This window comes from Scyliorhinus canicula, chromosome 7, assembly GCF_902713615.1.
Source record: "Scyliorhinus canicula chromosome 7, sScyCan1.1, whole genome shotgun sequence".
NCBI lineage: Eukaryota > Metazoa > Chordata > Chondrichthyes > Carcharhiniformes > Scyliorhinidae > Scyliorhinus > Scyliorhinus canicula.
Genome location: NC_052152.1, coordinates 122,883,377 through 122,911,231, shown reverse-complemented (window position 1 = coordinate 122,911,231; position 27,855 = coordinate 122,883,377). Strand labels below are relative to the sequence as shown.

The 27,855-nt window shown below is 47.5% G+C and overlaps 1 protein-coding gene across 3 annotated transcripts in view; it reads left to right on the top strand.

The window, feature by feature from the left end:
• The first annotated feature begins 11,888 nt into the window (after positions 1-11,888).
• The window catches only part of LOC119969340 (coagulation factor X-like), an 83,100-nt gene continuing 67,133 nt past the window's right edge, over positions 11,889-27,855 (top strand). For all 3 annotated transcript variants that reach the window (XM_038802862.1, XM_038802861.1, XM_038802860.1), the window contains exons 1-3: positions 11,889-12,039; positions 12,149-12,309; positions 18,575-18,599. In XM_038802862.1, the coding sequence (XP_038658790.1) occupies positions 11,979-12,039; positions 12,149-12,309; positions 18,575-18,599 (247 nt within the window). In that variant the 5' untranslated portion in view covers positions 11,889-11,978. The remainder of the gene's footprint in view (positions 12,040-12,148; positions 12,310-18,574; positions 18,600-27,855) is intronic.

The window sequence follows — 27,855 nt, the reverse complement described above, 5'->3', positions numbered from 1 at the left end:
CAGTTTGAAAGAGAGAAGGCAAAATCGGATGTAATGGTGTTACAGTTAAATAAAGGTAATTACGAGGGCATGAGAGAGGAACTGGAGAAAATCGACTGGAAGCAGACCCTAGTGGGGAAGACAGCAGAGCAAAAATGGCAGGAGTTTGTTTGCATAATTGAGGACACTGTACAGAGGTTCATCCCCAAGAAAAGAAAGATTATCCGGGGAGGGATTAGACAGCCATGGCTGACAAAGGAGGTCAGGAAATGTATCCAAGAAAAAGAGAGATCCTATAAAGTGGCCAAAAGCACTGGGAAATCAGAAGATTGGGAAGGCTACAAAAACAAACAGGTTAACAAAGAGACAAATAAGGAAGGAGAGGATCAAATATGAAGGCAGGCTAGCCAGTAATATAAGAAATGATAGTAAAAGTTTCTTTCAATACATAAGAAACAAACGACAGGCCAAAGTAGACATTGGGCCAATTCAAACTGATTCCGGAAGGCTAGTGATGGGAGACGAGGAAATGGCTGGAGAACTTAATAAGTACTTTGCGTCTGTCTTCACAGTGGAAGGCATGAGTAATATCCCAAAAATTATAGAGGGTCAGGGGGCTGAGTTGAGTATGGTTGCCATTACAAAAGAGATGGTGCTAAAAAAGCTAAAAGGTCTTAAAATTGACAAATCTCCTGGCCCCAATGGGCTACATCCTAGAGTTCTGAGGGAGGTGGCTGAAGAAATAGCGGAAGCGTTGGTTGAGATCTTTCAAAAATCACTGGAGTCAGGGAAAGTCCCGGACGATTGGAAGATCGCTGTTGTAACCCCCTTGTTCAAGAAAGGATCAAGACAAAAGATGGAAAATTATAGGCCAATTAGCCTAACCTCGGTTGTTGGTAAAATTCTAGAATCGATCGTTAAAGATGAGATTTCTAAATTCTTGGAAGAGCAGGGTCGGATTAGAACAAGTCAACATGGATTTAGTAAGGGGAGACCTGTTAGAATTCTTTGAGGAGGTGACAAGTAGGTTAGACCAGGGAAACCCAGTGGATGTGGTCTATCTGGATTTCCAAAAGGCCTTTGATAAGGTGCCACACAGGAGGCTGCTGAGTAAGGTGAGGGCCCTTGGTGTTCGAGGTGAGCTACTGGCATGGGTTGAGGATTGGCTGTCTGACAGAAGGCAGAGAGTTGGGATAAAAGGTTCTTTTTCGGAATGGCAGCCGGTGACCAGCGGTCCCACAGGGTTCAGTGTTGGGGCCGCAGCTGTTCACCATATATATTAATGATCTGGATGAAGGGACTGGGGGCATTCTAGCGAAGTTTGCCGATGATACGAAGTTAGGTGGTCAGGCAGGTAGTGCTGAGGAAGTGGGGAGGCTGCAGAAGGATCTAGACAGTTTGGGAGAGTGGTGCAGGAAATGGCTGATGCAATTCAACGTGAGAAAATGTGAGGTCTTGCACTTTGGAAAAAAGAATCCAAGCATAGACTACTTTCTTTTTTTTTAAATAATTTTTATTGAAATTTTTCGATACAAACATTTACCCCTACTACATTTTAAATTATAACACAACAAATCCCCCCTGGAAAATCCTCCCCACGCCCTCCCCCGCGCGCACCCCCCCCACCCTCCCCCCCCCCCCCCCCCCGCGCTACCAGTCTAGCAACCAAACCGTTTCTCCCTTTCTGCCGATGGCCTCGGGCAGTCATTGCCCGCGACCCCCCGCTGACGTGCTCCCTTTGTTGCTATCCCCCCCCCCCCTCCCTTCCCCCCCCCCCCCCTTTCTCCCCGGGTTGCTGCTGTTTCGGCCTCCAGTTCCTATCTCTGATCCAGAAAGTCAAGGAAGGGCTGCCACCGCCGGAAGAACCCCTGTACCGACCCTCTCAGGGCGAATTTGATTCTTTCCAATTGGATGAAGCTTGCCATGTCGTTTAACCAGGTGTTAACACTTGGTGGCCTTGTGTCCCTCCACTGAATCAAGATCCTTCTCCGAGCTACCAAGGACGCAAAGGCCAATATTCCGGCCTCCCCTGCCTCCTGTACTCCTGGCTCCACCCCAACCCAAAAATCGCTAGCCCCCACCCTGGTTTGACCCTGGTTCCCACCACTCTCGATACCGTCCCCGCCACCCCCTCCCAGAACTCTTCCAGTGCCGGGCACATCCAGAACATATGTACATGGTTCGCAGGGCTTCCCGAACACCTAACACACCTGTCCTCACCCCCGAAGAACCGACTCATCCTAGTCCCCGTCATATGGGCTCTGTGCAGCACCTTAAATTGGATGAGGCCCAACCTTGCGCACGACGACGACGAATTGACCCTCTCTAAGGCATCCGCCCATGTCCCATCTTCTATCTGCTCTCCCAGCTCCGCTTCCCACTTGTCTTTCAGCTCCTCTATCGGTACCTCCTCCACCTCCTGCATTATTTTGTAGATGTCCGAGACCTTCCCTTCTCCGACCCAGACCCCTGACAGCACCCTATCACTCACCCCTCTATCGGGAAGCAAGGGAAATCCTTCCACCTGTCGTCTGGCAAATGCCTTCACCTGCAGGTATCTAAACGTGTTCCCCGGGGGGAGCTCAAATTTCTCCTCCAGCTCTCCCAGGCTCGCAAACCTCCCCTCTATGAACATGTCCCTCAGTTGCCTGATGCCCGCCCTGTGCCAGCTCTGGAATCCCCCGCCAGTGTTCCCCGGGACAAATCTGTGGTTCCCTCTCAGTGGCGCCGCCATCAGAACCCCCACTTCCCCCCTGTGTCGCCTCCACTGCCCCCAGATTTTAAGGGTGGCCGCCACTACCGGACTCGTGGTATACCTTGTGGGGGGGAGCGGCCATGGTGCCGTTACTAGCGCCCCCAGGCTTGTATTGCCGCAGGACGCCCTCTCCATACGTTTCCAAGCTGCCCCCTCCCCCTCCATCACCCACTTGCGCACCATCGATGCGTTCGCCGCCCAGTAGTATCCGGAAAGATTGGGTAGCGCTAATCCTCCACTGTCCCTACTCCGTTCCAAGAAAATCCTTCTCACTCTAGGGGTGCCATGTGCCCACACATAGCCCATAATGCTGCTAGTTACCTTCTTGAAGAAGGCCCTGGGGAGAAAGATGGGCAAGCACTGGAACAGAAACAAGAACCTCGGGAGGACCGTCATTTTGACTGACTGCACCCTCCCTGCTAGCGACAGCGGTACCATGTCCCACCTCTTGAACTCCTCCTCCATCTGCTCCACCAGCCTTGAAAAGTTCAGCTTGTGGAGGGTCCCCCAGTTCCTTGCCACCTGCACCCCCAAGTACCTGAAGCTCTTTACTGCTCTCTTAAAGGGGAGCCGCCCAATTCCCTCCCCCTGATCTCCCGGGTGTATCACAAAGACCTCACTTTTACCCACATTTAATTTATATCCCGAAAAGTCCCCAAACTCCGCTAGTATTTCCATTACCTCCGGCATTCCCCCTTCCGGGTCCGCCACATATAACAACAAATCATCCGCATAGAGTGATACCCGATGTTCCTCCCCTCCCCTTGTCAGTCCTCTCCACCCCCCTGAACCCCTCAGTGCCATCGCCAACGGTTCGATCGCTAATGCAAATAGTAAGGGGGATAGGGGGCATCCCTGCCTGGTACCTCGATGGAGCCCAAAATACTCTGACCTCCTCCCGTTTGTAACCACACTCGCCATCGGGGCCGAATACAGCAGCTTCACCCACTTGATAAATCCCTCCCCAAACCCAAACCGTTCCAGCGTCTCCCACAGGTATTCCCACTCCACCCTATCGAATGCCTTCTCCGCATCCAGTGCTACCACTATCTCAGCCTCCCCCTCCACTGCTGGCATCATAATCACATTCAACAGTCTCCGGACATTTGTGTTAAGTTGTCGTCCCTTTACGAACCCCGTCTGGTCCTCATGGATTACCCCTGGCACACAATCCTCTATTCTGGTTGCCAGGACCTTTGCCAACAGTTTGGCATCTACATTCAAGAGGGAGATAGGCCTGTAGGACCCGCACTGTACAGGGTCTTTGTCCCGCTTCAGGATCAAGGAGATCAGGGCCTGTGACATTGTCGGGGGCAGAACCCCCCCCTCTCGCGCCTCATTGAAGGCTCGCACCAGCACTGGACCCACCAAGTCCACATACTTCTTATAAAATTCCACCGGGAACCCATCCGGCCCCGGCGCCTTCCCCGCCTGCATCTGGCCTATCCCTTTAACTAGCTCCTGCAGCTCTATCGGCGCCCCCAGCCCCTCCACCCGTTCCTCCTGGACCTTTGGGAACCTCAATCTATCGAGGAAGTTCTCCATTCCCCCCCTCCTCCTGGGCGGCTCAGACCGGTACAATTCCCTGTAGAAATCCCTGAAGACCCCGTTCACCTCTTGCCCCTTCTGCACTACGTTCCCTCCCTTCTCTCTCACTCCCCCAATCTCTCTGGCTGCATCTCGCTTGCGCAGCTGGTGTGCTAGCATCCTGCTCGCCTTTTCCCCGTACTCATAGACCGCGCCCTGTGCCCTTCTCCATTGCGTCTCCGCCTTCCTAGTGGTCAGTAGGTCAAACTGGGCCTGTAAACTGCGCCGCTCCCTCAACATAGACTACTTTCTAAACGGTGAGAAAATTCATAATGCCAAAGTACAAAGGGATCTGGGAGTGCTAGTCGAGGATTGTCTAAAGGTAAGCAGCAGGGTAGCAGGGTAGCATGGTGGTTAGCATAAATGCTTCACAGCTCCAGGGTCCCAGGTTCGATTCCCGGCTGGGTCACTGTCTGTGTGGAGTCTGCACGTCCTCCCCCTGTGTGTGTGGGTTTCCTCCGGGTGCTCCGGTTTCCTCCCACAGTCCAAAGATGTGCGGGTTAGGTGGATTGGCCATGCTAAATTGCCCGTAGTGTCCTAATAAAAGTAAGGTTAAGGGGGGGGTTGTTGGGTTACGGGGTATAGGGTGGATACGTAGGTTTGAGTAGGGTGATCATGGCTCGGCACAACATTGAGGGCCGAAGGGCCTGTTCTGTGCTGTACTGTTCTATGTAAACATGCAGGTTGAATCTGTGATTAAGAAAGCGAATGCAATGTTGTCATTTATCTCAGAGGGTTGGAATATAAAAGCAGCGATGTGCTACTGAGCCTTTATAAGACTCTGGTTAGGCCCCATTTGGAGTACTGTGTCCAGTTTTGGGCCCCACATCTCAGGAAGGACATACTGGCACTGGAGCGTGTCCAGCGGAGATTGACACGGATGATCCCTGGAATGGCGGGTCTAACATAGGATGAACGGCTGAGGATCCTGGGATTGTATTCATTGGAGTTTAGAAGGTTAAGGGGAGATCTAATAGAAACTTACAAGATAATATATGGCTTAGAAAGGGTGGATGCAAAGAAACTGTTTCCGTTAGGCGAGGAGACGAGGACCCGTGGGCACAACCTTAGAATTAGAGGGGGTAAATTCAGAACAGAAATGCGGAGACATTTCTTCAGCCAGAGAGTGGTGGGCCTGTGGAATTCATTGCCGCGGAGTGCAGTGGAGGCCGGGACGCTAAATGGCTTCAAGGCAGAGATAGATAAATTCTTGATGTCGCGAGGAATTAAGGGCTACGGGGAGAATGTTGGTAGGTGGAGTTGAAATGCCCATCAGCCATGATTGAATGGCGGAGTGGACTCGATGGGCCGAATGGCCTTACTTCCACTCCTATGTCTTATGGTCTTATGGGTTTGACGAACCGCTTGCATAGGATCTCGACCGCTTCATCACAAGTAGTCGCCTACTCAATCGAGGCAGAAATTCTGTGACTCACCCGGGCGTGAAGTAGGCGCAGCTTGGGATGGGGGTCTCGGAGGAGTCCAGGTAGGCCTCAAAGCAGCGGAGCCAGTACTTAAACATTTCTGTGGCCTCCGGTGTCCGTGCTTCCAGGTTGAGTTTCTCTGGTTTGAGACCTGCGTCCATCGTAACGTAGTTTAGCTTATTAAATTGTACTACCCTCAATAACCTCACGGTAGCATGGTGGTTAGCATCAATGCTTCACAGCTCCAGTGGTCCCAGGTTCGATTCCCGGCTGGGTCACTGTCTGTGTGGAGTCTGCACGTCCTCCCCGTGTGTGCGTGGGTTTCCTCCGGGTGCTCCGGTTTCCTCCCACAGTCCAAAGATGTGTGGGTTAGGTGGATTGGCCATGCTAAATTTCCCGTAGTGTAAGGTTAATGGGGGGATTGTTGGGATACGGGTTACGTGGGTTTAAGTAGGGTGATCATTGCTCGGCACAACATTGAGGGCCGAAGGGCCTGTTCTGTGCTGTACTGTTCTATTCTATAACGACGTAAGAGAGTAGAACGGTAAAGAAGGCTTTAATAAGCTAAGAACTAGCCTGATGCCGAGACGGGTGCTTACTGGTACCGCCTACAGAGCAGACCCTTGTATACGGCTCCCTGGTGGGAAGAGCCAGAGGCGGAGTCCCCAGGGTTCCAAGTCTTGCATGATGATAAGGGTACAGTAATACAGTAACCATTCATCACACAGGGTGGGGGAGTGTTGCTCCTCAAACATCACCGAGTCTGCCAAGATGAATGCAATGTGCACAATTGAATGGTAGCCCTTTCGGTTATTGTACAGCGGCCTGTTATTTGCCAGTGGTCTTGGTCGACATGCATCCTATCGACCATCCCCTGGACACGGGCATCCCGGCAATGGTAGCTAACCCAGCTGCCCGGGCATCCTGGTGGGTGCAGACGACAGGGTACTGTATGTACCGCTCCGCCTTTGCAGATGCACCTGTGCGCCAATGCCTTTGAAATCCCGGACAAGTCCCCACTCAGCGACTGGAAGGACCCCGATGCATAGACATTGAGGGAAACTGTCACCTTGATGGTCACCGGGAGCGGGTGTCCTCCCCCATACCCCTGCGGTGCCAAGTGTGCCATCATCTGGCAGATGTGTCGCACGGTCTCTCTGCTCATCCGCAGTCTCCGCCTGCATGCCCGGTCCAGAAGGTCCTAAAATGACATGTGGAGCCGGTACACGCCTTCTCCTCCGCCTGTTGGGCGGCTGGCTCTCCAGCCTGAGCGGCTGCCACCTGGCCCTCTGTATCCCATTCCTCTGCTGCAGCCTCCGCCTCCTCTCTGAGCGGTCCCTGCTCATGCTGCCGCAGGGCACTTTGCAGAGCTGCGGCCATCGCCACGGCGGCCAGCATCATGGGTTGGTGTCCGAAAGCCATTGTCTGCAGGGGGTGAAAGGCAAACATGTTAGCATGGCGCATACCCTTTGCCCAACCAAGTACCACGGGCCACACAGTGGCTCCGGTTGGCACTGAGGGCCCCACTCACGCATGTCCCCCGCCTCACCCCCACCCGTGGCCCCATTACTGGTGCCAGTCCCTGCTGCCAGGGGCACCGTTGGCTGGCACTGCACTCACTGGAGGCTGCCGTCGGTGTGGCCCTGGGTGGTCCCTGGTGGGTGGCTGCCGGTTAGGTGGGGTGTTCGGGGAAGGAGGGGTGCACCCATACGGCCGGTGTCACTGTGTAGAACCAGGGCCAGGGTGGATGGTCAGCAAGATGGCCGCCTGATATCAATATACATGATCAATGTATGTAAATGTTGTCTGGTCATTTCAACATTAGATGGCTCACAGTCCGATGCTATAAGAACTGGATTCCTGCCTTTTCCAAGTCAGATGATCATGATGGTGTGATTCAGAACAGTGAACAAGCAAGACATAGAATAGCTAGAGTGAGAGAAGTTAGAACTAGTTTGTCATAATAGTATATAGTTATATAGTTATCTGTATTGTACTTTTAATTCTTTATTGTTAGTTTAGTATTGAGTAAAAGGACTGTCTATTATTTTATTGCTTATTAAATAGTTCATCTTTCAATGAGAGGTCATTTTATCATCTTGGTGGATTCAAGAGTAATATAAATATTTTAGATAAGTCATTATTTAACATATATATATAGGTGCCTGAACGCCGCCCCAGTCCTGTGGGGGAGGGGCTTCCCGGCTGCTCGGCATGCCCTTCCCCACCCCACTCCCGGCCCTGTCAGGGCCTGCCCCGCTCCAGCCAGCACGGCCGGTGTCCGGGCCGGCAGCCCACAGTCACTCCTACCTCCTCTCTCTCGCTCAGCAACCAGGACGCCAGGTTCACAATTTGTAAAACCACAAGTGAATGACGCTGTCGGGAAATCGGGTCCATCAGGGGCGGTGTATCAGGGAGACCCCGGAGCATCAGACCCGCTAAAGATATGCTTAGTGTACTTTCAGGCCGCATGGCGAGTGCCGCATTTATGCCGTTTTGGAGGGGCCGGAGCATCCCGATTTTGCACCAAACCGGCATATACCGCGATTTTGGCGTCGGAAACTATTCTCCGCCCAATCGCACTTCCCGATTTTGACGTCAGCGAACGGAGAATCCAGCCCCAAGTGTTAAAATCTGGTCACCGTATGACCAGAAAGATGTGGAGGCTTTGGAGAGGCTGCGGCGGGGGACCCCCTGACAGGGCTGGGAGTGGGGTGGAGAAGGGCATGCTGAGCAGCCGGGAAGCCCCTTCCCCCCCGCCCCCACACCCCCACAGGACTGGGGCAGGGTTCAGGCCCCTATATATTTTAAATAATGACTTATTTGCAGAAAAGATTTACCAGGATATTGCCTGATATGGAGGGCATTAGCTATGAGGAGAGGTTGGAGAAACTTGGTTTGTTCTCACTGGAACGAGAGAGAGAGAAGGGGTGACCTGATAGAAGTCTACAAGACTATGAGGGGCATCAACAGAATGGATAGTCAGAAGCTTATCCCCAGGGTCGAAGAGTCAATGACTCTGGGAATCTGGAACTCGCTGCCGAGGGAGATAACATAAGCAGACGGAGAGTGACTTTTAAGGGGCGTCTTGACAAATATATGAACAGGATGGGAAGGGAGGGATATGGTCCACAGAAGGGTAGGGTGTTTTAGTTCAGACAGGCAGCATGGTCGGTGCAGGCTTGGAGGGCCGAAGGGCCTGTAAATTTCTTTGATGTGGAGATGCCGACGTTGGGCTGGGGTGAGTACAGTAAGAAGTCTTACAGCACCAGGTTAAAGTCCAACAGCTTTGACAAAGAGTCATTGGACTCGAAACGTTCGCTCTTTTCTCTCCCTACAGATGCTGCCAGACTTGCGGAGATTTTCCAGCATTTTCCCTTTCGTTAAAGTCCAACAGGTTTGTTTCGAATCACTAGCTTTTGGAGCACTGCTCCTTCCTCAGGTAAATGAAGGGGTGGGTTCCAGAAACAAACATACAGACAAAGTCAGTGATGCAAGACGATACTTTGAATGCGAGCATTTGCAGGTAATTAAGTCTTTACAGATCCAGAGAGAGGGGTAACCCCAGGTTAAAGCCAGGACAATTGGTAGGATTTTGCAAGCCCAGGCGAGATGGGGGGGGGAATGAATGTAATGCGGCATGAATCCAAGGTTCCGGTTGAGGCCGTACTCGTGTGTGCGGAACTTGGCTGTAAGTTTTTGCTCGGTGATTCTGCGTTGTCACGCGTCCTGAAGGCCGCCTTGGAGAACGCTTACCCGAAGATCAGAGGCTGAATGCCCTTGACTGTTGAAGTGTTCCCTGACTGGAAGGGAACATTACTGCCTGGCGATCGTCACGCGATGTCTGCTCATCCGTTGTCGCAGTGTCTGCATGGTCTCACCAATCTACCACGCTTCAGAACATCCTTCCCTGCAGCTATGAGGTAGACAACATTGGCCGAGTTGCACGAGTATGTACCACGTACCTGGTGGGTGGTGTTCTCACGTGCAATGGTGGTACCATGTCGATGATGTGGCACGTCTTGCAGAGATTGCCATACCTTCCAGAGGAAAAACAGACTGACCTGAAAGAGTTATTGACATCACATGGGCAAGTTTGTAGAGATAAATTGGGAAGTACTAAAATGGCTACACATGATGTAGATGTGGGAAATGCTGTTCCAATCAAACAACATCCATATAGACTTAACCCTTTAAAATTGGCACAGGTTAACAAAGATATTGAGAGTATGCTTAAAAATGGCATAATTGAAGTGGGTTGCAGGCAATGGAGCTCACCTAAACCAGACAGTTCCCAACGGTTGTGTGTGGACTGTAGAAAGGTTAATGCAGTTACAAGAACAGACTCTTATCCTATCCCACGTTTGGAGGATGGCATTGAGAAAATGGGAATGGGATTAGAGGGATACTGACCCAGGAAGTGTAGAAGATTTTAGTTTAGACGGGCAGCATGGTCGGCACAGGCATGGAGGGCCGAAGGGCCTGTTTCTGTGCTGTACTTTTCTTTGTTCTTTGTTGGACAATCCGCTTTTATTTCCAAATTGGATTTACTTAAAGGTTACTGGCAGGTACCTTTTATCTGAAAGGGTGAAGGAGATTTCAGCTTTTGTGACTCCAGATGGTATATACCAATTCAATGTTATGCCATTTAGCATGAAAAATGCCCCAGCCACATTTCAACAGTTAACCAACAAAGTAGTTTCAGGATTACCCAATTGTGCGGTATTCATCGACGATCTACATTTAGGACTGAGTTTAGGAGGAACTTCTTCACCCAAAGGGTTGTGAATCTATGGAATTCCTTGCCCAGTGAAGCAGTTGAGGCTCCTTCATTAAATGTTTTTAAGGTAAAGATAGTTTTTTGAAGAATAAAGGGATTAAGGGTTATGGTGTTCGGGCCGGAAAGTGGAGCTGAGTCCACAAAAGATCGGCCATGATCTCATTGAATGGCGGAGCAGGCTCGAGGGGCCAGATGGCCTACTCCTGCTCCTAGTTCTTATGTTTCTTATGTTTGTCTGGTAATTTTCAGCAAGACATGCATTGTGTTATGTAATTTGAAATAACACAAGCTGCCATTTGATGCAGTTTTGAGTAAAAGGTGCTCCAGACTTTGAAGTGAGTTCAATGAGGGTACACCCGTAACAGCCTCCCCGAACAGGGGCTGGTTTAGCTGACTGAGCTAAATCACTGGCTTTTAAAGCAGACCACGCAGGCCAGCAGCACGGTTAGATTCCCGTACCAGCCTCCCCAGACAGGCGCCGGAATGTGGCGACTAGGGGCTTTTCACAGTAACTTCATTGAAGCCTACTCATGACAATAAGCGATTTTCATTTTTTCATTTTCAATGTGTTGTATTGAACTATTAGCACAATTCTCAATGAGTTTGACTCTCTGCTGATCTAAATGTAGTAACTCCGTCTAACTGAACCAGCCTTGCTCTGGGGGCTGTTTAGCACAGGGCTAAATCTCTGGCTTTGAAAGCAGACCAAGGCAGGCCAGCAGCATGGTTCAATTCCCGTAGCAGCCTCCCCGAACAGGAGCCGGAATGTGGCGACTAGGGGCTTTTCACAGTAACTTCATTTGAAGCCTACTTGTGACAATAAGCGATTTTCATTTAATTTTTCATTTCTCAGCCACGTGCTGTGGTGTGATGCTGAGGGTACACCCTGTCTCACTCTGTAGATGTTGGTCTGTGGAAAGAGATGGGGTGTGAGTGTCTCATCCCTTTTATCGTGAGATACCACCCCCGAGTGTCCTGACTGCTCACTGGTCATGTCCTATTCTATGTGTTCATTAGCTGCATGTTTGCATATCATGACACCTTCCACCACTCCTGCACCTTTTTCCTCAACGTATCCACCCATTATCCGGGGAAAAGGTCCAAAAGCACAGCTACTAGCGGGAGCTACCAAATGTGCGACCACTCACACCATGACTGCCAACGGAAATCCCCTGCATATCACTTTTCTAATGCTTTACCTATGTGTTATATTTATTTGTCTGTTGTTACTGTTTGTTTCTGAAATTCAATAAATATGTTTTCAAACAAAAATTCCTCTTCCGAGAATTGCACAAAAACTGAACAGGTGACTAGGGTTTCAGTGTAGATGAAATGATTGATCAGACAAATAAACAAGTTTCAGTTACACCAAACATTGGACTTTAAACCTTGCTACACAGTTCATCCTCAGGAGAAACTGAGGCTAGTGCTTTAAACAGGGATTTAATTCACAATGGCTTGGATACTGGGACTTGTCCTCTTATCACTGCTTCCCACTGAAACATATCAACAAGGTTAGTTCAGCAGACATCGTGCGCCCTATTTACAATTGAGATGTTTTTGATATGTTAATTTGATTATCCTGATGTTGGTTTTTAGCAATAACACAAAGCTCCCCCTTAGTCTTCCTTCCCAGCACTGCTGCCCGAGCCCTGTTGGGCAGACACAAACGTGAGAATTTTCTGCTGGAAGAGTTAAGGGCTGGCAACTTGGAGCGAGAATGCAGGGAGGAAATCTGCAACTTTGAGGAGGCCAGAGAAGTGTTTGAAGATATGGAGAAGACGGTAAGTAAACCAGTGTCTCGCTACAATCCACCATACATGGTTCATGCTCAGTTACAGGAAAAGACAGTTATTTGGCCTGCGCACAATTTGTCCATGTGATCCATCACAGCTCCCTGTTTCAAAACACTTCTAACCAAGTGAGGAAGCTCTGAGAAATTTCCCCTTTTCACTTTAAGGATTTAAGCTGAAATCTGTCTTTTATTAAAGCTTAAACCCTTGTTTAAATTTAAACTTAAAATCGATCGTGGATAAGATACTTATAATGACCTATAATGACTTAAACTTCAATCTATCTTTAGCTAATCTAACTAACTTTAATCAAATGTCATCTTTAATTTATCTTTAATAATTTAAACCATAATGTGAGGCGATTTCAGATGCTTACAGTATCTGTGAAATAATAATGGACAGGAACTTGGGCAGCAAGGTGGCGCTGTGGTTAGCACTGCTGCCTCATGGCGCTGAGGACCCAGGTTCAATCTTGGCACTGCTTGTGTGGAGTTTGCACATTCTATGTGGGTCTCACCCCCCACAACCCAAAGATGTTCAGTGTAGGTGGATTGGCCACACTAAATTGCCCCCTAATTGGAGAAAATGAAATGGGTACACTAAATGTATTAAAAGTATCAGTGAACTTTATAGCATAGAAGGAAGCCATTCAGCCCATCATGCCTGCAGTGAGCTATCCAATTAGTCTTTATCCCTGTCCATATCCTTTAAATTATCCTTATTTATTTATTAATTTATCAATTAAGAGCTACTCTAGACCTCTGTTCACTTGAATTAATTGTAGAAGAGCCTCAATTTTATTTATTAACTCAGATCTCCTCTTCACCCATTATCTGCTCTGGGGAATAGAGCCTAAGTTTCTCCAGTCACCAGATGGCTGATTTTTCTTCTAGAATCATAGAATTTACAGTGCAGGAGGCCATTCGGCCCAACGAGTCTGCATCGGCCCCTGGAAATAGCACCCTACTTAAGCCCATACCTCCAGCCTATCCCTGTAACCCAGTAACGCCACCTAATCTTTTTTTTCTCCTTCTTGGTATCATCTTCATTAATCTTTGTTAATCTCTTCTTCACTATCTCTGTGACTTTGGCATCTTTCCTACAGCCAGGGGCCTGAAACAAGACACAAGGCTCATTTCCAACTAAGTGTAGAGGTTGGGTAGAAGCTGTGGGGCACATTATACATCATCATTTTCCAGTCTATTGCTGGTAATTTCCAAGATAATTACCCCCAATATAGTCTCGCTGCCATCCACATAAATAATATCTAAAAGGCAGAGTGTGTGAAAGTGTTTGAAAGAGCGAGAGTGCGCGTGCGAGAGTGCGCGTGTGAGAGTGCGCGAGAGTGCGCGTGTGTGGTGAGAGTATTCATCTGGTGTGAGCGGGTGAGTATGTGTATGTGAGCATGCTCAAGTCAGAGTGTGTGAGGGTCTGTGTGTGAGAGGGTTTGTGTGTATAACAGCATGTGATAGAGTATGGGAGTGAAAGATTGTGAATGTGTCTGTGTGAAAACGTGTGAGAGTGCGCATCTGCATGTGAGAGTGTGTCTGCGTGCAAGAGAGTGCGCGTCTGCGTGCGAGAGAGTGCGCGTCTGCGTGCGAGAGAGTGCGTCTGCGTGCGAGAGAGTGCGTCTGCGTGCGAGAGAGTGCGTCTGCGTGCATGAATGTAATGTATGTGAGAGAAGTGCGGGTGTGCGAGAGTGCGAGAATGCGGGTGTGTGTAAAAGAGAGCGTGAGTGAGAATGTGTATGAGTGGATGTGTGACAGATTGTGTGAGAATGAGTATGAGAGTGTGTGTATATGTGAGCACTCACGTGAGTGTCAAAGCGTGAGTTGTGTGTGTGAGAGAGAGAGAGAGAGTGTGTGTGCGTGTGGGAGAGTGTGCGTGTGTGGGAGATTGTGTGTGGGAGAGTGTGAGGGTGAGTGCGAGGGTGAGTGCGTGTGTGTGTGAGTGGATCTGTGTGAGACTGACGATGAGTGTGTATGTGTGTGCACGTGTGTATGTGCATGCACGCGTGTGTCAAAGTGTATGAATGTGGTATGTGTGTTTGCGTGTGTGAGAGTGTGCGTGTGTGAGAGAGAGTGCTTGCTTGTGTGCGTGAGAGTGCGGGTGCGCGAGGGTGCGGGTGCGCGTAAAAGAGAGCGCAAGTGAGAATGTGTATGAGTGGATGTGTGACAGATTGTGTGAGTATGAGTATGAGTGTGATTATATGTGAGCACTCACGTGAGTGTCAAAGCGTGTGAGTTGTGTGTGTGTGATTGAGAGAGTGAGTGAGTGTGTGTGTGTGAGAGAGTGAGTGTGTGTGTGTGAGAGAGTGAGTGTGTGTGTGTGAGAGAGTGAGTGTGTGTGTGTGAGAGAGTGAGAGTGTGTGTGTGAGAGAGTGAGAGTGTGTGTGTGAGAGAATGTTTGTGTGACAGAGTGCATTTGAAAGAGTGTGAGTGAGAGCATGAGTGGATCTGTGTGAGACTGACGATGAGTGTGTATGTGTGTGCAAGTGTGTATGTGCATGCACGCGTGTGAGAGAGAGAGTGCGTGTGAGAGAGAGAGTGCGTGTGAGAGAGAGAGTGCGTGTGAGAGAGACTGTTTGCGTGACAGAGTGCTTGTGTGAGAGAGTGCATTTGACAGAGTGTGAGTGGATCTGTGTGAGATTGTGTGAGGTAGAACAAAGAACAAAGAAAATTACAGAACAGGCCCTTCGGCCCTCCCAGCCTGCACCAATCCAGATCCTTTATCTAAACCTGTCGCCTATTTTCCAAGGATCTACTTCCCTCTGTTCCCTGCCCGTTCATATGTCTGTCCAGATGCATCTTAAATGATGCTATCGTGCCCGCCTCTACCACCTCCGCTGGCAAAGCGTTCCAGGCACCCAGCACCCTCTGCGTAAAAAACTTTCCACGCACATCTCCCTTAAACTTTCCCCCCCTCACCTTCAAATCGTGACCCCTTGTAATTGACACCTCCACTCTTTGAAAAAGCTTGTTGCTATCCACCCTGTCCATACCTCTCATAATTTTGTAAACCTTAATCGGGTCCCCCCTCAACCTCCGTCTTTCCAACGAAAACAGTCCTAATCTACTCAACCTTTTTACATAGCTAGCACCCTCCATACCAGGCAAGTATGAGTGCATATGTGTGTGCAAGTGTGTATGTGCCTGCACTTGTGTGTCAAAGCATGTGAGGTGTGTGAATGTGGTATGTGTGTTTGCATGTGGGAGAGAGAGTGCTTTGTGTGAGAGAGTGTGCATGTGTGTGAGAGAGAGTGCGTGTGTGAGAGAGATTTCATGTGTAAGAGCGAGTGCGTGCGTGAGAGAGAGTGCGTGTGTGTAAGAACAAAGAAAAATACAGCACAGTGACGGGCCCTTCGGCCCTCCAAGCCCGTGCCGACCATGCTGCCCGTATAAACTAAAATCTTTTACACTTCCTGGGTCCGTATCCCTCTATTCCCATCCTATTTATGTATTTGTCAAGATGCCCCTTAAATGTCACTATCGTCCCTGCTTCCACCACCTCCTCCGTTAGCGAGTTCCAGGCACCCACTACCCTCTGTGTAAAAAAAACTTGCCTCGTACATCTCCTCGAAACCTTGCCCCTCGCACCTTAAACCTATGCCCCCGAGTAATTGACCCCTCTACCCTGGGAAAAAGCCTCTGACTATCCACTCTGTCTATGCCCCTCATAATTTTGTAGACCTCTACCAGGTCGCCCCTCAATCTCTGTCGTTCCAGTGAGAACAAACCGAGTTTCTTCAACCTCGCCTCATAGCTAATGCCCTCCATACCAGGCAACATCCTGGTAAATTTCTTCTGGACCCAGCAATCCGACACAACAATCGCTGAAAACGCCACGTCAACCACTCCGGCCAACAACATCCTATCAAGGAAAAAAAAGTTGATTAGGGAGTATACCGTGCACATGAGAAGAACAAAAATTCCTTCACTCTTGGCCTCTCAAACCTCCACAGATCCACCCCACTCCCCCCTGCCGATGCACTCCATAAACCCCCTCAGCTCCTTCGCCACCGCCGACACCCTCCCTGAACTCAAACTCGACCAATCCAGCCTTGGATCCAGAACCATATTAAAATCCCCTCCCATTATCAACCGGTGCAAGTACAGATCAGGGATCTTCCCCAACACCCACCTCATTAACTCCACATCATCCAGCACGGAGCGTAAATATTCACCAGCACCACCGGCATCCCCTCCAATTTCCCACTCACCATAACCCTCCAGAGTCAGCCACTAAACTCCTTACTTAAAAGAACACGCATTTGTTAATCAAAATTGCCACCTCCCTCTTTTTGGAATCTAATCCTGAATGGAACAGCTGTCCTACCCACCCTTTCCTCAGCCTAATCTGATCCACGACCTACAGGTTTGTTTCCTGCAAAAGAGCTACGTTCCCCTTCAGACTTTTTAAATGTGTGAACACACAAGCCCTCTTGACCGGCCCATTCAACCCTCTCACATTCCATGTGATCAACCCTGCCAATCAACCATAATCCCTCCTGGCCCAGCCTCCAGCTCACATCCCGCACCTCCTCAGGCCCACCCTTGGGTGCCCACAGACATCAACCCTCAACATATTACGTTCCAAGAACCCCTCTCATATCAGCTGTTCCCCCCTCCCCATCACAAAATAACAACCCCAACCCCCATCAACACACTAACCACCTGCTCACCCCCCACTGCACTTCCATGAACTAGCCCGCCCAGCTAGCCTGATTACGCCCGCCTATTTCGCTCACCCCCCTCTGCTCAAACACTATCCTGGTGCAAACAAAACAACACCAACCCAAACACAAAGAAAAGAACAACCCACCATCCCCCACAAAGAAAAAAAGAGCAATGGTCCCCAACAAAATACAGAAACAAATCCGAAGGAACAGAAAGTGGACAGCACTGGGACTGCAGTGCTGAGGACCTGGATTTGAATCCCAGCACTGGGTCACTGTCCGTGTGGAGTTTGCATATTCTCCCCATGTCTGTGGGGGTTTCACCCCCACAATCCAAACATGTGCAGGTTAGGTAGATTGGCCATGCTAAATTACCCCTTAATTGGGAAAAAAAACCTCTAAATTTACAAAACAAAACACAGCTTCCTGGGCACCACTGCATTAACACCGGAATGAAATTTCTCAAGCTTTCCTCGGGTGAAATGATTCTCACAAAGTGAGGCAGTTAAACCCATAAAGAGTGGCTCAGTGAATTGTTAAGGATCATCTCCTGCTACCTCTAACTGCTGAGGGACTGGTTCACAGACCTTTGGAGTTTTAACATCTGACCTCCACTGCAGAACCTGTCCCAAGAGTAAAGTGAGGAAGAGGAAGGTGTGACTATCAGGATTACAGTTTGTGTGTGGGTCACCTACCACATGAAATGTCAGCTTGGCGCAGTGATATCACTGTCACCCACACCCTACTCTATACATAGACTGATGTGACAATCTGAAGCAGCCCGAGACCCAGTGATCAACTGGACATACAGACTGGAAGCTTAATGCTGAAAACAAGTAAGATTCATTCACCCTCAGTAGCCATGTCTTTAAGTGTGGAGCTGAAGCAAACCAAATTATTTTACAACCTGTTCCTTCTCAGACCCACATCCTTTCTCTCCAACCTTTTCCTGAACTGAACTACTTCCTTGTCTTCCATCCGTGAAGGCTGGGTGTGCCAATTCCTGATTGAGCTTAACTACTCATGTTTTAGTGAAGCTGATTGAGAGTTAAATGTTGAGCAATACACCACGAAGATCCCCTGCTCGTTAGTGGATAGCAGCCATGGAATCTCCTCCATCTAGTTCAGGGTGCAGACAGGCCATTGTTTAATGTCTCATCTGAAAGACGGCATCTCTGGCAGCTCAGCACACCCTCAGTATGGCTCGGGTATTTTAGCATGGACTCCAATGTTCAGGTTTCTGGAGTGGGGAGCAAACCCAATCTTCCGGTTCAAAGACAAGACACAATAAAGTCATTGTTAGTGAACATTTCAGTTCAATGATTTCTGATGAAAGGTCTTTGACCTGCAAAGTTAATCTGCTTCTCTCACCACAGATGCTGACTGGGTATTTCCAGCATTTTCTGATTTTATTTCAGATTTTGAGCATCCGCAGTATTTTGCTTTTGTCTTTGTTGGTGAATATTGTCAATCCTGCTAGGTGCATATCCTGAAATCTGGACCATATTGTATTATTGATACTCAATGGAAAACAGTTCATCAAGATGCTGCTTCTTTACACATTCTCTTTCCTTTTTCCAGTGGGAATTCCTGAGATCTTACACTGGTGAGTCACAAATGTTTTTATAATTTATCAAGATTTCACACTGAAGCTATTGATGACTCTAAAAGATGTCAAGGCAGGGTGCAGAGGAGTTTAACCAGCTGTGAAAGACTTCAGTTACTCAGGAGGGTTTAAACTAGTGTGGCAGGTGGGTGGGAACCAGAGCAGTCAGTCAGAGGTTGCAGATGAAGTAACTGAAGGGGAAATAGAGATTAAGGCCAGTGAGACGAAGAAGAAGAGCAGGCAGGGAGAAGTTGCTGAACACAGTGAGACTGGTAGTCTGAACTGCATTTGTTTCAACATGAGATGTGCAACAGTAAGAGTTTGGATTGGTACTTGGAACTATGATGTTGTTGCCATCACACAGACTTGGTTGAGGGAGAGACAGGATTGGCAGCTAAATGTTACAGGAGTTAGATGCAACAGGCAGAATAGAGGGGATGTAAAAAGGTGGAAGAGTTGCACTACTGGTTACGAAGAATATAACAGCTGTATTAAGGGAGGACACCTCAGAGGCCCATGCAGGACACCTCAGAGGCCCATGCAGGACATCTCAGAGGCCCATGCAGCAAGGCAATATGAGTAGAGCTCAGGAATAGGTAGGGTGCAGTCACAATGTTGGGGGTTTATGACATGCCTGCCAAAGGCCAGCGGTAGATAAAGGAACAGATATGTAGGCAGATTTTGGGAAAATGTAAGCACAACAGGGTTGTAGTGCATTGTGATTTTAACTTCTCCCATATTGACTGGGACTCACTTAGTGCTAGAGGCTTGGATGGGGCAGAGTTTGTAAGGACCATCCAGGAGGGTTTCTTGAGACAATATGTAGAGAGTCCTACTAGTGAAGGGGCTGTACTGGACCTGGTATTGGGGAATGCACCCGGCCAGGAAGTCGGGGTTTCAGTAGGAGAGCATTTTGGGAACAGTGACCAGCATTCCGTAAATTTTAAGGTAGTCATGGATAAGAGCAGCCCTCGGGTGAAGGTGCTAAATTCTGGAAAGGCTAATTACAACACGATTAGGCAGGAACTGAAAAATTTAGATTGGAGGCAGCTGTTTGAGGGTAATTCAACATCTGACATGTGGGAGTCCTTCAAATGTCAGTTGATTAGAATTCAGGACTGGCATGTTCCTGTGACGATGAAGGATAATTAATGCAAGTTTTGGGAACCTTGGATAATGAGGAATATTGGGAGCCAGCCAAAAAGAAAAATGAAGCATTCATAAGGTCGAGAAGGCTGAGAACAGACAAAGCCTTTAAAGAATATAAAGGAAAAAACTTAAGCAAGGAGTCAGGAGGGCTAAAAGGGGTCATGAAAAGCCCTTCATAAACCGGATTAAGGAGAATCCGAAGGCATTTTCTACATTTATAACGAGCAATAGGGTAGCCAGGGAAAGGGTTGTACTATTCAAGGAGAGAGGAGGGAATCTATGTGTGGAGCCAAAGGAAATAGGCAAGGTATTAAATGAGTGCTTTGCATCTGTATTCACCAGAGAAGGGCTTGGTGGATGATGAGTCTGGGGCAGTGTGTAGATAGTCTGGGTCTGGGGCATGTTGATATCAAAAAGGTGTTGGGCCTCTTAAAATGCATTAAGGTAGATAGGTCCACAGGACCTGATGGGATCTACCCCAGAATACTGAGGGAGGCGAGGGAAGAAATTGCTGGGGCCTTGACAGAAATCTTTGTATCTTTATTGGCTAAAGGTGAGGTCCTAGTTCACTGGAGAATAGCCAATGTTGTTCCTTTGTTTAGTAAGGGTAGCAGAGATAATCCAGTAATTTATAGGTCAGTGAGCCTTACATCAGTGGTATTCAAATTATTGAAGAAGATTCTTAGGACTAGGATTTTCTCACATTTGGAAACAAATGCACTTATTAGCGATAAGCAGCATGGTTTTGTGTAGGGGAGGTTGTGTCCCACTAACTTGATTTTGATTTTTTCGAGGAAGTGACGAAGGTGATTGATGAGGGTAGGGCAGTGGATGTAGTGTACATGGACTTCAGAAAGGTCTTTGACAAGGTCCCTCATGGCAGACTAGTACAGAAGGTGAAGTCAAGTGGGATCAGAGGACAGCTGGCAAGATGGATACAGAACTGGCTGATCATAGAAGACAAGAGGATAGTGGTGGAAGAGTGTGTTTCTGAATGGAGGGCTGTGACTAGTGGTGTTTCACAGTGTTAGGACCTTTGCTATTCAGAGTATATATAAATGATCTGGAGGAAAATGTAGCTGGTCTGACTAATAGGTTTGCGGATGACACAAAGATTGGTGGAGTTGCAGACTGTCGCAGGTTATAGATAAATTGGAGATTTGTGCAGAGAAATGGCAGATGGAATTTAATCTGATCAAATGTGAGATAATGCATTTTGGAAGGTATAATACAGGTGGGAATTATACAGTAAATGGCAGAACCCTTGGGCGTATTGACAGGCAGAGATATCTGGTTGTACAGGTCCACAGATCACTGAATGCGGCAATGCAGATGTATAAAGTAGTCAAGAAGGCGTACGGTATGCTTGCCTTCATCGTTAAGGTAATTGAGTATAAAAATTGGCAAGTCAAGCTGCAGCTATAAGAACCTTAGTTCGGCCACATTTGGAATATTGCTTACAATTCTAGTCACTACACTATCAGAAGGATCTTGATGGAATAAATATGGAGCAACTATTTCCATTGGCAAGGTTCAAGATAAATTTAAATTTAAGCTTTAAAGATTTTTTGGAAATGGACCAAAGGTGAATTGAGGAGAAGTTATTTTACGGCTCTGAAATGCACTGCCTGGAAAGGTGTTAGAAGCAGATTCAATCGCAACTATCAAAAGAGAACAGAATATATCATTAAGGGGAGAAAAAAATTTGACGGCAGCAAGAAATGAGCAAGGGAGCGGAATAGTGGGATAGCTGTTTCAAAGAGCTGGCACAGCCATGGTGGATAGAGTGGCTTCCAACTGTGCTGTACAATTTCACGATGGGCAGCAGGGTAGCATGGTGGTTAGCATCAATGCTTCACAGCTCCAGGGTCCCAGGTTCGATTCCCGGCTGGGTCACTGTCTGTGTGGAGTCTGCACGTCCTCCCCCTGTGTGCGTGGGTTTCCTCCGGGTGCTCCGGTTTCCTCCCACAGTCCAAAGATGTGCGGGTTAGGTGGATTGGCCATGCTAAATTACCCGTAGTGTCCTAATAAAAGTAAGGTTAAGGGGGGAGTTGTTGGGTTACGGGTATAGGGTGGATATGTGGGTATCAGTAGGGTGATCATGGCTCGGCACAACATTGAGGGCCGAAGGGCCTGTTCTGTGCTGTACTGTTCTATGTCTATGTTCTATGTTCTAACTTGCCTGCTCCTTCGTGTTGATTGTGGTATGGGGAGCACATGGCCCACTCTACAGGAGTGGTACAGCAGAAATTGAGTTTTTTTTAAAGCAAAACAATATTGTTTTGTTCACAGAATAAACATTTATTCTATGAACTCATAAGAACTAGGAGCAGGAGTAGGCCATCTGGCCCCTCGAGCCTGCTCCACCATTCAATGAGATCACGGCTGATCTTTTTTGGACTCAGCTCCACTTTTCGGCCTGAACACCATAACCCTTAATCCCTTTATTCTTCAAAAAACTATCTATCTTTATCTTAAAAACATTTAATGAAGGAGTCTCAACTGCTTCACTGGGCAAGGAATTCCATAGATTCACAACCCTTTGGGTGAAGAAGTTCCTCCTAAACTCAGTCCTAAATCATCTTCCCCTTATTTTGAGGCCGTGCCCCCTAGTTCTGCTTTCACCTGCCAGTGGAAACAACCTGCCCGCATCTATCCTATCTATTCCCTTCATAATTTTATATGTTTCTATAAGATCCCCCCTCATCCTTCTAAATTCCAACGAGTACAGTCCCAGTCTACTCAACCTCTCCTCATAATCCAACCCCTTCAGCTCTGGGATTAACCTAGGGAATCTCCTCTGCACACCCTCCAGTGCCAGTACGTCCTTTCTCGGGTAAGGAGACCAAAACTGAACACAATACTCCAGGTGTGGCCTCACTAATACCTTGTACAATTGCAGCGTAACCTCCCTAGTCTTAAACTCCATCCATCTAGCAATGAAGGACACAATTCCATTTGCCTTCTTAATCATCTGTTGCACCTGTAAACCAACTTTTTGCGACTCCTGCATTAGCACACCCAGGTCTCTCTGCACAGCAGCATGCTTTAATATTTTAGCATTTAAATAATAATCCCTTTTGCTGATAGCCCTACCGAAATGGATAACCTCACATTTGTCAACATTGTATTCCATCTGCCAGACCCGAGCCCATTCACTTAACCTATCCAAATCCCTCTGCAGACTTCCAGTATCCTCTGCACTTTTTGCTTTTCCATTCATCTTAGTGTCGTCTGCAAACTTGGACACATTGCACTTGGTCCCCAACTCCAAGTCATCTATGTAAATTGTAAACAATTGTGAGCCCAACACTGATCCCTGAGGGACACCACTAGCTACTGATTGCCAACCAGAGAAACACCCATTAATCCCCACCCTTTGCTTTCTATTAATAAACCAATCCTCTAACCATGCTACTACTTTACCCTTAATGCCATGCATCTTTATTTTATGCAGCAATCTTTTGTGTGGCACCTTGTCAAAAGCTTTCTGGAAATCCAGTTATACCACATCCATTGGCTCCCCGTTATCTACTGCACTGGTAATGTCCTCAAAAAATTCCACTAAATTAGTTAGGCACGACCTGCCTAACTAAGGCTGTGTCTGCCCAATGGGACAATTTCCATCCAGATGTCTCGCTATTTCTTCCTTGATGATTCCAGATTCCAGCATCTTTCCTACTACCAAAGTTAAGCTAACTGGCTGATAATTACCCACTTTCTGCCTACCTCCTTTTTTAAACAGTGGTGTCACATTTGCTAATTTCCAATCCGCCGGGACCACCCCAGAGTCTAGTGAATTTTGGTAAATTATCACAAGTGCATTTGCAATATCCCTCGCCATCTCTTTTAGCACTCTGGGATGCATTCCATCAGGGCCAGGAGACTTGTCTACCTTTAGCCCCATTAGCTTGCCCATCACTACTTCCTTAGTGATAACAATCATCTCAAGGTCCTCACCTGTCATAGCCTCATTTCTATCAGTCACTGGCATGTTATTTGTGTCTTCCACTGTGAAGACCGACCCAAAAAACATGTTTAGTTCCTCAGCCATTTCCTCATCTCCCATTATTAAATCTCCCTTCTCATCCTCTAAAGGACCAATATTTTTTGTTTTATATATTTGTAGAAACATTTACTGTCTGTCTTTATATTCTGAGCAAGTTAACTCAAGTTAAACTTTTTAAAACATAGTGAACATCTTAGCAACTATTAATTCAAATACAATCCCCAAAGAATACAACACTAAGTAATCATTTAAGCTTTCCTTTTAACATCCATACGACTTAAAAACACCTTTTGACAGAAGCACATTAGGTTTACATTCACTTCTGAGAACATTTATAATTCTGAATTCACCAAATGATCAAGAGATAGTCTTTTGATGGCAGAGAGAACAGCAGTACACCTGCTCTGTATGGCTTCAGCTCTAACACTGAAAACGAAACTAAAACACATCCTGCAACATGCTCAAAAATGAAAATAAAAAGCTGACAGAGTACCCAGCTCCACCCATTCTCCGACATCACTGCAGTCGTAAACACCCATTTCTTAAAGGTACTCACTACAGATATTTATATATACACACCCATTTATAAACACCCATTTCTTAAAAGGTACTCTCACATGAGAAAATTACAATATCAACATTACCACGTCAATAACAGAAGAAACAAAAACTCAACTGAATCAATTCAAAAAGTTGGACTCATAAATATTAATTGGTTTTGTATAATAACCAATATCGTCACCACTTGTACAGATATACATAATTAATCAAACTGTTATGTACAATTTTCTTTAACACTACACAGAAAATATGTAAAAGAAAAAAGGGGAGTGCAGTGATCTGCATATCTGTGTCTTTATACACAAGGGGTCAATGTAAATGCAATACAACTAAGCAATCACTAGAGGGAGTACGGAAGATGTATAAATACAGAGACAGGAGGTCAGAGAGACACTTCACAGGAATGGCAGCTGGTGAGCAGGACACAGACAGGCAGCTCAGATGTACCATAGTATAAGGGCTGGAGAGAGAACTAACTCACACAATAAAGCATTCACTTCAACTATAAGACTACAAGCTTTATTCAGACACGAGGAATAATACATCTATGAGATCCTCTTTCATTCTTCTGAACTGCAGCAAGAACAATCCCAACCTAATCAATCTCTCCTTGCATAACAGTCCCACCAACCCAGGAATCAGTCTGGTAAACCTTTGCTGCACTCCCTCGAGAGCAAGAACATCCTTTCTCAGAGAAGGAGACCAAAACTGCACAGAATACTCCAGTTGCGGCCACACGAAGGCCCTGTATAATTCCAGCAACACACCCCTGCTTCTGAACCTCTTTTACTGAAGGCCGGCATACCATTAACCTTGTTTACCGCCTGCTGCACCTGCATGCTTACCTTCAGCGACTGGTGCACAACGACACCCAGGTCCTGCTGCACACTCTCCGCTCCCATTTTACAACCATTCAGGTAGTTATCTGCCTTCCTGTTTGTATTGAATTCTTTGAGGATGTGACAAGACACATTGATGAAGGTCGGGCAGTGGATGTGGTGTCAGGCAGCACGGTAGCACAAATGGATAGCACTGTGGCTTCACAGTGCCAGGGTCCCAGGTTCGATTTACCGCTGGGTCACTGTCTGTGCGGAGTCTGCACGTTCTCCCCGTGTCTGCGCGGGTTTCCTCCGGGTGCTCCGGTTTCCTCCCACAGTCCAAAGACCTGCAGGTTAGGTGGACTGGCCATGATAAATTGCCCTCAGTGACCAAAAAGGTTAGGAGGGGTTATTGGGTTACGGCGATGGGGTGGAAGTGATTGCTTAAGTGGGTCGGTGCAGACTCGATGGGCCGAATGGCCTCCTTCTGCACTGTATGTTCCATGTTCTTTATGAATTACAATAAGACATTTGATAAGGTTCCCCATGGTAGGCTAATTCAGAAATTCAGGGGGCATGGGATACAGGGAAATGTTGCTGTCTGGATACAGAATTAGCTGGCCGATAGAAGACAGCGAGTGGTTGTGGATGGAAAGTATTCCACCTGGAGGTTGATGACCAGTGGTGTCCCGCAGGGATCTGTTCTGGGATCTCTGCTCTTTGCGTTTTTTATAAATGACTTGGATGAAGAAGTGGAGGGTGTGTCTGTAAATTTTCCGATGTCACAAAGGTTGGTGGAGTTGTAGATAGTATCAAGGGCTGTTGCAGGTTACAACAGGACATTGACATGATGCAGAACTGGGCTGAGAAGTGGCAGATGGAGTTCAACCTAGATAAATGTGAAGTGATTCATTTTGGAAGGTTGAATTTGAATGCTGAATACAGGGTTAAAGGCAGGAAAAGTGTGGAGGAACAGAGGGATCTTGGGATCCACGTACATAGATCCCTCAAAGTTACCACCCAGGTTGATTGGGTTGTTAAGAAGGCGTATGGTGTGTTGGCTTTCATTAACAGGGGGATTGAGTTTCAGAGCCGCGAGGTTTTGCTGCAGCTTTACAAAACCTTGGTTAGATCACACTTGGAATATTGTGTCCAGTTCTGGTCGCCTCATTGTAGGAAGGATATGGATGCTTTGGAGAGGGTGCAGAGGAGATTTACCAGGATGCAGCCTGGACTGGAGGGCATGTCTTATGAAGAAAGGTTGAGGGAGCTAGGGCTTTTCTCACTGGAGCGAAGAAGGCAGAGAGGTGACTTGATAGAGGTGTACAAGGTGATGAGAGGCATGTATAGAGTGGATGGCCAGAGACTTTTCCCCAGGGCGGAAATGGCTGTCATGAGGGGACATAGTTTTAAGGAGATTGGAGGAAGGTACAGGGGAGATGTCAGGGGTAGGTTCTTTACACAGAGAGTGGTGGGCCAGCGGAGGTGGTGGAGTCAGAGTCATTAGGTACATTGAAGCAACTCTTGGACAGGCACATGGACAGCAATAAAGTGAAGGTTAGGTTGATCTTAGATTCGGACAAATGGTTGGTGCAACATCATGGGCCGAAGGGCCTGTATTGTGCTGTACTGTTCTATATTCTATGTGGCTGCAAGGGAATCAGGGCTGGGATCTAAATATCCAAGGATATAGGTTCCTATCGAAAGGACAGGCAGGGTTGCATCGATAGTTAGGAACTAAATTAAATCAATAGCAAGATGCAATATAGGGTCAGAAGTCATAGAATCTGTTTATGTGGAGTTGAGAAATCGCAAAGGTAAAAAGGCCCTAATGGGAGTTATGTACAGGCCCCCTAGCAATAGTCAGGATGTAGGGCGGAAAATAAATCAGGAGATAGAAAAGGCACAGAAGAAAGGCAATATTACAATAATCATGGGGGAACTTCAATAATAATCTTTATTATTGTCACAAGTAGGCTTACATTAACACTACAATGAAGTTACTGTGAAAAGCCCCTAGTCGCCACACTCCAGCGTCTGTTCGGGTACACTGAGGGAGAATTCAAAATGTCCAATTCACCTCACTGCACATCTTTTGGGACTTGTGGGAGGAAACCGGAGAAACGTGCAGACTCCACACAGACAGTGACTCAAGCCGGAATCGAAACTGGGATTCTGGCGCTTTGAAGCAGCAGTGCTAACCACTGTGCTACTGTGCCGCCTAATATGCTGGTGGACTGGGAAAATCAAGTTGGCAGTGGATCCCAAGAAAAGGAATTCATGAAATGTCTAAGATGTTTTTTTGGAGCAGCTTGTGACAGGGAACAAGCAATCCTGGATTTGGTGATGTTTTTTTTTAATAAACAATTTTATTGAGGTAGTTTTTGGCTTTATAAACAGTTACAGACATCATCAGAAAGGAAGCAAAAAAGGCAAAAATGTGCAAACATCCACGTACTTTCAATACTTCCATCGTACCGTATTGCACAAGCCCGCTCCCCTCCCACCCGTACTACCCGCCATATTTTCCCTCCTACTCTACTCTACCGGGGGGGGCCCCCCCCCACCCCCACCCCCCTGCTGACGCTCACTCTCCCGCAAAGAAGTCAATAAATGGTTGCCACCTTCGGGTGAACCCCTGCACAGATCCCCTCAAGGCGAACTTAATTTTTTCCATCCCCAGGAACCTTGACATGTCCGCAAGCCACCACTCAGTCTT